At 39.8% G+C, this 10,665-nt stretch overlaps 1 protein-coding gene across 1 annotated transcript; it reads right to left on the minus strand.

Annotated features, from left to right (window-relative positions):
* Positions 1–7,466: 7,466 nt before the first annotated feature.
* Positions 7,467–10,165, minus strand: LOC147608543 (V-type proton ATPase subunit E-like). The gene is made up of 6 exons (XM_086789133.1): positions 9,909–10,165; positions 9,115–9,215; positions 8,821–8,977; positions 8,515–8,708; positions 7,944–8,043; positions 7,467–7,846 (listed from the first exon to the last, which is right to left on the minus strand). Exons 1-6 carry the CDS (start codon positions 10,008–10,010, stop codon positions 7,793–7,795), a joined length of 708 nt encoding a protein of 235 aa, XP_086645259.1. The 5' UTR covers positions 10,011–10,165; the 3' UTR covers positions 7,467–7,792.
* Between the last annotated feature and the right edge of the window lie 500 nt (positions 10,166–10,665).

Consider the following 10,665-nt stretch of genomic DNA (forward strand, 5'->3'; position numbering starts at 1 on the left):
CTTCATGTAATGCTCTCCGGCAACCTCCAAAGTATAGTACTTGATCGTACATATCTTTCATGAAGTGCCCCACCATTTGCACCCATTTTGAGCTTCATTTAGGCCTCATAAACAGTGAATTCTAGAAAATTACAGCAAGATATTTTTTACTATTTTGGCTCACAAAACCTCTTCAGATGCATTCAAAAGATGCTCAAAACCCTCCAACATAGAGGCGAGCTGCCATGTTGCTTCATCTTGAGAAGGTATTCATGCAAAGAACGGTTGCGAAGTACCTTCTCTCTCTCTCTCTCTCCCAACACTTTTTCGGGGATATACTCCACCATGCCATCTTCACATAGGTGGAAGCTCATCCAAAACTTGCACTTCCAACCTAGCATATGCCTTCAAGTGTGATACATGGAAGACATTATGTATCTTGGTGGGGTGGATGGAAGTAGCAATTCATAAGAAACTTCACCAACTCTTCTCAATACCTTGTATGGACCATAGAACCGGTGTGCAAGCTTTGTGTTGGTATTGCCATTGAGAGAACCATACCTATTTTTGGGTATCCTCAAGAAGAAAAAATCACCTTCTTTGAATTCCAATGGTCTTCGGTGTGCATCTTCATAATGCTTCATATTCTCTTGAGACTTCTTAATGTTCTCTTTGCATGTTTGCAAGAGAGCTTGCATCTTTTCCACTTTATCCTTTGCATGGGGATTCACATCGTCATGCTTGAATGCTATAATTGGCACATGCACGTTGTATCCATACATAGCTTCAAAAGGTGACATTCCAATGCTCACATGATATGTGCTATTGTAGGCAAATTCTGCCAGTCAGTCTCAAGCCACTTGTTCACCCTCTCGGTTTGACCATTGGTTTCCAAGTGATAGGCCATGCTTGGAGTCAATCTAGTGTCCATGCTCTCAAATAATGTATACCAAAATGTGCCCATGAACTTCACATCTAGTGATCACTCACTATTTTTTATGGCATACCATGCATCTTGAACACATATTTCATGAATTGATATGCAATCATGGATGCTGAGTATCTCTTTTATTGGCACAAAATGGCAGTTTTTGTCAAACGGTCAACCACAACATAAATGCTATCCCACCCTCTCTTCTTAGGAGGAAAGTCGGTAATGAAATCCATTGCAATGTGTGTCCACTTACCATCTGAGATAGGGAAGGGCTGAAGCAAACCATTGGGTTTTTGTGCAGGATCCTTGTTGAGTTGATATGGCATACATTTGGAGACATATTCTTTCACATCTCTCCATTAGCCATTCCAATGAAATCTCTTCCTTATGGCATCAAAGGTTTTGAACAAACCCGAATGTCCCGCCACCATGGAAGAAGAATGCATCTCATCCATATCTTTTTGCTTCAAAGTCGAATGAGGCACAAGATACATCCTCTCTTTATGGTATAAAAGACCATTATGCAGCAAAAAATGAGGTAAATCATCATAAGTACCATGCTATAATTTTTGTACCATTTGTGATGCCTCTTCATCAATCATATACTTCTCTTAGATGTCATCAATCCAATCCTTGTACACTTCCAGTAATGAGCATGCCCACATTCTAGAAAGTGAATCTGCCACCACATTATCCATCCCCTTCATATAAGTGATCTCAAAGTCACAGTTTTGAAGGGTAGCCAACCACCTTCTTTGCTTAGGTGAGAGATTAGGTTGTGATAAGAAGTACTTGAGTACTCTATGATCACTTCTCACAAATAGCTTGCTTCCATAGAGATAGTGATGCCATTTCTTGATTGCATGCAAGATTGCAATCATCTCTTGGTCATAAACATGCAACTCCATCTCTTCGTCCTTAAGCTTGTGGCTCTCAAATTCAATCACCCCATGATCTTGGTACAACACGGCACCAATGCCTCTTTCACATGCATCCACTCTTATAGTAAAAGGCTTGGAGAAATCAGGGCACACCAAAATAAGAGCCAAAGTAAGCATCTTTTTTAGCTCTTCAAAGCTCTTATGGATTGTAGCATCCCAAAAGAATGCTTCTTTGTTCAACTTGTCCATCAATGGAGCCGCTATGTGAGCATATTTCTCAATGAGCCTCTGATAGAAAGATGAAATCCCAAGAATCCCCTCAATTGAGTGAAATGGTTGGCTCTCACAATGCACCCAAGACTTTACGCACGTGAACCAAGTGCTCCTCTTCACTCTTGCTATGCACCAATATGTCATCGAAATAAACCAATACAAACTTGAAGAGGAATGGTTGAAGCACTTCGTTGATCAAGGCTTGAAAAGTGGCAGGTGTGTTGCATAATCCAAACAGCATCACCATTAAGTGATAGAGATCCCTCTCAGTCATAAATGTTGTCTTGTATTCATCACCACTCTTCATCATAATTTAGTGGTATCTAGATCTCAAGTCAATCTTGGTAAAGAATTTGGCCCCTTTCAACTAATCAAAAAGATCATCTATCCTTGGGATTGGATACCTATTCTTGATAGTGATCTTGTTCAAATCACAATAGTCGATGCACATGCGAAAGGTAGTATCCTTCTTCTTTACTAGAAGCACGAGTGATGCAAATGATGATTGAATTGGCTCCACCCAACCCATTTCCATCAATTCTTTGACTTTCCTTTCAACCTCATCTTCCTCAACTTTTGACAATCTATATGGAGGCTTGTTAACAAGCTTAGCATTAAGCTCAAGCTCTATCTGAGTGGAAAACACTTAGGCATTTAAAAAACATTATCTCCATGAAGCTCATATAGCCTTACGAAAAATTCATGGAGAAGGTCCCAAGAGTGGACAACAAATCGTAACCCAAAACTATGTCAATTAGCCCCATGTCTAATACTAGTAAATTTGCTTTGCAAGTGTAATCTTTTGAGAGCAATACATCCACATCCTTACAAGCCATTGTACAATCCATAGCATCCCCATTTGCCACTTAAAATTTTCGCATTATTGCCAAGACATCCGGATACAATTTAAGATTGGACAATGATTGTTGTCGACTCACAAAACTATGTGTACTACCACTATCCACCATCACGAATGCCATTCTTCCATTGACCATAGCCTTAAGCCTCAAAGTATTTGCACCCTAGAGCACCACACCGGGGTTAAATAGAAACTCACCATCTAGCTCTATGTCATTGTCGGCATCCAAATATTCAAAGCAATCATAAAATGATTCCACATACTTGTCATTTTCCTCATCCATCACTTCCAAGAACACCATGTTTATAGTGACATTACGTGCCTTGCATGATTTGACATGGTCCTTGTGGCACTTCTCATCACATTTGTAACATAGGCCTTTGTTCCTCAATTCATTGATGCGGTCCTCCTTCACAAATTTTCTCTTGCTAGACCCATTTTTGTAAGATCTTCCATCCCCTGGTGAAGGCTTATGAGAAGTGTTGCCAAACTTTAAATTTTGTTTGCCACCATTATCATACTACACGTGCGGAAACTTGGGCACACTCCGAGTGATGTGAGTATCCCTTACTTGCCTTCTTGCGGTGGAAGCATTTTACCCAAAGTGCGGCCATCTATTTGACCATGTATTAACATATTTTTCTTCATAAATCTCAGCTAAGATCATGGATTTCTTGAGAGTGGTTAGTCGTTAAGCTTTGACATGCACTCCAATAATGTTCTTCAAGCCTTTGATATACTTCACGATTTTGAAATATAAACCTTTTCACGTGAAGAACAAGCTTGAGGAACTTGTGAATGTACTCCTTCTGTTTTAGATCATCCCACTCACAAACAAGCTTGTCCTTATGCGACTTAGAAGTGAGTGCATCTTCATGTCCTCCTTGAAAGCATCCCATGTGATTTCGTACTCTTGTGAATGGAGATGCCTCCACCAAGCATGAGCATACCTTCCAAGTGCAAGGTAGCGTAATAGATCTTGGTCCTTTCACTTTGAGGATTTATCTCGAAGTAGAGGTCCCTCTTCTTGATCCAATCTTCAAAATCTTCATTAGAAGTAGCTTCGCCATTGAACTTGGTAAACATGATTTTGTCTTTCACTCCTCTAAACTCTTCTCGATGTTCACGTGTTGATCCCCATGAGCATTAACATTGTCATCTTCACATCTTTCGTAATGATCTTCATACCCATGAAAACTTGAAGTGAAACCTTGATGACAACTATGACCTTTGTTAGGTACACAAGCATCATTTCGAGAGAAGACTGTTATGCATGCCCTTTGCCCTTTCAATTGCTTGGTATGGATGCATACATTGAATTGTGCATGGCTCCAAGGGAAGAATGTAAGTTTGGATTGTTCTCCTTGTTACCAAATGTGGCTTACTAAACATGATACCTTTAAATGCTTGTCTTGAGCCTTTGACATTGTTTGATCGACTATGATGTCCACCCAAGTCATGAGAGGTTATTTTCACAAAGGAATCAAGCATTGAAGTAGATCCATGAATGGTTTACCACACATGATCTTGACTATTACATTGTGATAACTCATTCTTCAAATCATTGTGAACCCCTTTGATTTCTTCTACCATTGGCTTCATGATTGTTTCCATCATTCCATGCATAAGCATCATCATTTGTGCCATGTCACTATTCATAGCGGGTGCTGCATGCCTTAGGTTTCCCACCATGATTCGATGCATTTGCAACATTGGCATAGGTTGTACCGCTTTGTACATGATACGCCCTTTGATCCTCATTTGCATGCGAGCTTCCCGACCTTGGGATTAGTGTTCCCATCCTCAATCATGTCCACATGTTCCATATTCTCCATGTCCTTTACCTCTTAAAGAATCAATGCTTGTTTGGGTGGTCACCCTTTTGGCATGACAGGATAAAATGGAAAACGGAGCGTGGAAAGTTGAAATCTTGTCAAATTTTGGAGATTTTTGGTCTTATAGGAAGCTCTAGATGCGTACTATCCAAATGTGTAAAAACAACTAGAATTTGATGTCCCCCTACTTTTCTTGTTTTAGGGTTTGAATCGTGATCTCTTTGGCTTGTTGGATAGCTATTGAATAGTACTATCACCCCTTCGAGCCATTTCATTTCAATCCAAGCCTACATACTCTCTGTTTTGACTTTTGGTCAAAGTCAACTATGTAAAGTTGACCTAGTTGTTGGTGTCGAAATCAAGTGGTTTTTGGCTCAAATGAAAGCCCTAAAGGATTTCTTTCCAAGTCGTATACTTTCCTTGACAAGATCTTGAAGGTTTCCGGACTAAATTAAGATTTTGTATTTTTTGAAAAAACCCTAATTTAGCAACCCTTCGAAAGTCCGATCAAGGATGTCTTTAGCTCTTCTTGAAGTTTGAATTGAGCTCTTTCCAACGGTGTATAGCTTTCAATCAACCTCCAAAACACTTGTGATTGAATTTAGATTTTGGGTTGCAACCATGCATAGATTTTGGAGAAATTTCGAAAACACCTCCTTTGGAATTTGTGCCAAATCTCAAATATCTAGATACATCAAATACTTGTGAAACTAATGGCTAAACCTTTCCACAATGGTAGTGAACCAAATCACATCGAATGGCATCCATTTTGGAGAAATTTCGAAAACACCTTCAAAATTTGTGCCAAATCTCAAATATTTAGATGCATCAAATACTTGTGAAACTAATGGCTAAACCTTTCCACAATGGTAGTGAACCAAACCACATCGAATGGCATCCATATTCATTGCATAATGCCGATGTCATACCCTTGCATTTGTCTTGCATTTGCTAATGGAATAGAATATTAGGGTCCCATTGCCCGAATGCAACCAAATGGAATCAATGCTAATTGAGTCGCCTGAATTGATGCACTTTAATGCTTGCTGATCTCTCGACCAAACCTTCCCACCCTCACCGAGTTTCACTCCAAGCCACAAGAGTTGAGACCATTTCTTCACTTCACATACCTAATCCCCCTTTCATACTACTTTAGCAAAGCACTCACGGCACAAAAGGTTTATGACGCACTTGCCCTTGTTTTCACCACAGAATGCCAAGGGTACCCTCTTCCCATAGAAGATTCTAATTTGCTTGATGAAATTACAAAAGATCAATTATATAAGAAAGGGTAAGAGAGTCATGTGACTTGCACTAACTCATGCCAATACCATCATAACATGTATCCATGCTCTTTTCCATTATCATATAGTTCCAACACATCAAAAACAACATCCCACAAGCGTGTGAATCAAGTACATATGCTCATTCCATCACTTATCACATGGGCATGTCATATGTCATTCCATTTTTTTGAAACATTTCACAACGCTTCCTCAACACACCCATGTGTTCAACACACATACTGTGATTAGTTTATTCCTTTAAACTACATCTCAAGCTTGTAAATTGTCAAACATTGTGTGTGCTTGCAAGCACGCCATTCTGTATGCATATGGACCACGTTGATGCCAACAAGCTCTCTTTGAAACCCTTTTCTCATAATCCAAGCATGTGTTTCCCAACCCTTATATGTGAGCAACCACAAAGTTTTAAGTTGCTTACAAACCACCCCAAAAAAATTCTTTTTTTTGTTTGATGCACATGGTACCGAAAACATCGTGGGGTAGAATGGGTGATCAACGTTGTGGCCTTACACTACGAGTAAGTATTGTGATGCAAACTCTGAGAGAAAGCTTATGCACAAAAACATTGTCAGATAAACGTTTACCTTGGACTAAGGCAATACCTCTAGTTTTACACTGGGGTAATAATTAATTAATCAAGCACCATAGAACTTGATTAATTGACTAATGCCTATGTTGACTGAATATATATGTGGGCTATCAATGCATTTACCAGCCCATATGTAGGCTATCAATGCATTTACCAGCCCATGATCTATAAGTTGTCAAATAACGTTTACCAACCCGCATGTTTCATTTGGCCCAATTGAGAATCTAACCTTTATGGATATCCATTCACGTTAAATACTAAATCATTATCGACAAGCCTTTCAAAAGTTCAATATTATTCGTATCCAATAAAAACAAATATTGATTTCAGAATTATAGGAACATTACACTACAGAAATTTATAACATCTGAAATTTGTGCCACAAAAGACCTCGGGTTACTTAAAGGAGAAGGATTCTCTTCAAAAGGGCTTGCCACTGTGTGTGTGTGTGTGTGTGTGTGTGTGTGTGTGTGTGTGTGTGAGAGAGTGAGTGAGTGAGTGAGAGAGAGAGGATTCTAGTGTGACATTTGATTTATCTTTTTTTCCAAGTGTTTTTTCCTTTATTAACATTTACTTCATTTTTTCTCTAAACAAATATTATACTCTCTTAGTCTTGCTTTACAAAGGATGAGCCAAAAAAAGCTAGGACGGTATGATCCATGCTACATAATGGTATTCTAGGAGCTCCATCTTACAACCCTTTTAATAACTAATCACAAAGAGCTCTCCTTGTAAAGAAAAGGGTGGACATTGGATTTTTGGATAACTCATTGGATAAACCATTGCAATCCTCAAGGCACTCATAAGTAGTTTTCAAGATGTTCAAATATTTAATTTCATAGAGTCTACACAGTGCATGTATTCTCACAATCACTCGGGTTTATCGAGTCAAAAATGACGAAACTTTATCATAATCCTTGGGGCATTATGTATTGGAATGGCTACAAATGCTTATGTTCATTACTTTTATCTTGTTTTCATCATTCAAGGCCCTTTTGTACAATTTAGCAAGTATTGAGACTTTTATTTTGTGATTGGAAGAGGAGCATTAGCATACAAAAATGTGGTGATTATTTGTTTGCACATGCCAGAAGCATTCTACCTCCTTGGATAAATGTGAAATAAGAAGCTTTGGTCAAGCACCAGCATCATCATTAACTGTCCTATTTGCAAAAAAACGTTTTCTAATCTGACACAAGAAAACACAAAGTAGTCAACACTTGTGTTAATGTGAAGATCAGGCTTAAACATTAAATTATTCTTTCGAGGATTCCACATCAGCTCACCTCAGGTAGGATTTGCTTGAAAGTCACCTCAAGCCTGGAATCAAGCGTGTTGTCGCAAACAATGCATCCATCTCTTGAGGCCAAAACAACACCACCAGCACTGCAAAAAATAACAACAGCAGAAAACACTTAAAAAATTGCATGATTCTGAATATGCAGCATGCCTCCTTTGTAAGATAAGAAAATATAGCTGACAAAAACAACTCTTTTCACAATGTGTCCATCTCTTGAGGCCAAAACAACACTAACAGCACTGCAAAAAATAATGAGTCAAATGTGTGTATACCAGGTGCAGCTGCAGTCATAAATGCCTTTGCCTTTCCATAATCATTCAGCATAGTAAATAGAAAATACTCTTTTACGGCTAGGTACCTTTAGTGCCATCTGGAAAACTGCTAGCAATCCTCCTTTTGAAACTCTGGACTGAATGCAGAGGAGAGGGATAATACCTTATCTCTACTTTTGTGTGAGTAGAATGAATGGGGAAGGAAAAAAGCGAAGCGGGAAAGAGGGGAAGAGGGTGTGGTGTTTGTCTACGCATAAGAACCAAACATAGAGAGACAGGGAGTACCATTTACGACCAGGATTGCTCAAATCATCGGATGCAGGCAGAAATGTGTTCTCGTCGACAATGACCTCAGGTGGATGTGCCTTCGTTTTAGCAGCATACTGATCTTTGGCCAACTGCAGTACTGATTTTACGAGCCCCATGTCAGCCTGCCGGCATCTTAGTATCAACGAAGGTTCCTTCAGCTTCAGCAGTCCCTGCTATACAACATGTTTTCTTTGAAAACTGGTCTAATTGTCTTCTTCAATGGCAGGTAGAATCCGTGCATGTTCAGAACAGCCATGGCTACAGTAATGTGCTTGTATGTACCTGGACAATCAGATCCTTCAACAGCTGCTTGTAAGCTTGGTGGTTTGTGCTGAAGGTGTAGATCTGCTTCTGTGTGGCCTTCTTGATGTCATGCACCAGATCATCCTGGGCTTGGAGGACCTTGAGCCGGGAAGTGTTGAGCTGCATGGAGTACTCACTGCTCCATGACAACAGCAAGAAGAATGAAGGGGGGCAAACAGCAATGTGCATGAGAATCAAAGTTTGTGTTGTTTTATGGCCAGATCTACGCAAAAAACTTTTGCTAGAGAATTTAGAAGAAGGTAAATGCTTCACATTTTCTTGCGTATCTCCATCTGCTTCTCCTTTCTCTCATACTCCTGCTTGATCTTGCGCTGCTCTGCCTCAAAGACCTGCTGCTTTATGATGTTGTACTCCTGCAGAAATCAAAGAGATGGCAAAGAAAAACTTAGCAGCTGGCTCTCTCTCTCTCTCTCTCTCTCTCTCTCTCTCTCTCTCTCTCTCACACACACACACACACAAATACACACATTCCCTCTCTTGTGACAGCCTTTCTACTATTCTCACTTCCTCTCTCTTTCACACGTACTCTCTCATAACATCCTACTGATTTCTATCATGCATCCTCTATTATACATCCTCTCTCTATCTCTGTGTTCTCCCACTGTCACAAGTGCTCCCTTCGTATTGATCTCTCTCACATTCTCCCCCTATTACCCATCCTCGCTCTAATACATCCTCTCTATCTGTCGCATCCTCTCTCTATTGCACGTCCTCTCTGGTGATCTATCTCACAGCCTCTTCTCTCTTTCACCACTCTCCTCTCTTATGGCATCCTTCGTACTGACCTCTTTCACATCCTCGCTGTCATGAGATTCTTCCGACAAATCTCTCTCAGGTACATATCCTCTCTTTACCAAACGTCCACTGTGTCATGGACTCATGAGATCCTTCCTACAAAACTCTCTCTATGATACATCCTCTCTGTCATGGGATCCTTCCTACAAAAATCTCTCTCTCTCTCTCTCTCTCTCTCTCTCTCTCTCTCTCTCTCCACTTGCATTGTTGCAGATCGCAGAGAAAATACTCGGTCTCTCATGCAGTCTTACCTCTTCGCAGGAGAGAGAAATCTCCTCTGCTTTTTCCATAGCCTCCTGCTTGATGAAGGCCACCATCTGCTGCAGTTGGCGGGAAGAATCTTCATCTTTCATCTCAACAGAGAAACAAAAAGAAAAATCTAGGGTTTGCTTTGTGTGTTGTTAGCGATTTTGCAAGTCCAAAATATGGAGAGCTCTCCCTCCCACGAGAGGAGAGGGCTTGAAAGAAGGCAAAAGCACTAGCCTAACAAATATAGCCCTTCCTAGAACACATAATTTATTCGTGTGTGATATATATTCACAACTTTTTTTATTCGTGTCTGTTAACAAGGCCGACTTAGATGGCCTTATTAATAGGAAACTTTACGATTCTAAGGTTTTTTCCAGTGCTAGGACTGAACATGGTGTTATTTTGGCCACATATATGTATTCTATGATGATCCAATGTACATAAAAAGCTGGCATTAAGGGTATGAGCACCAATGCACCTTAAACAAACAAAAAAAAGCCCTTCTTTGATGAAGACAGATTTCAAAATTAACACCATCAGTGTTGAGGAGTTGAGGAGACGATAGATATATGATCTTTAAAAGTGAGAAGGCATCACAATTTTAGAACCAGTAAATATATATATATATATAAATAAGCAAAAGGCTTTACATCAAACTGACTCCCTACCCCCACATCCTTAGATGGAATCTATGAATTGCTAAGGCATCACAATTTTAGGTGCCTAAGGAGACTAGTTCAAATTGCTATCTTAGAGAGA

Source organism: Cibotium barometz, chromosome 53 (assembly GCF_041138505.1).
Source record: "Cibotium barometz isolate CiBa-2024 chromosome 53, ASM4113850v1, whole genome shotgun sequence".
NCBI classification, from domain to species: domain Eukaryota; kingdom Viridiplantae; phylum Streptophyta; class Polypodiopsida; order Cyatheales; family Cibotiaceae; genus Cibotium; species Cibotium barometz.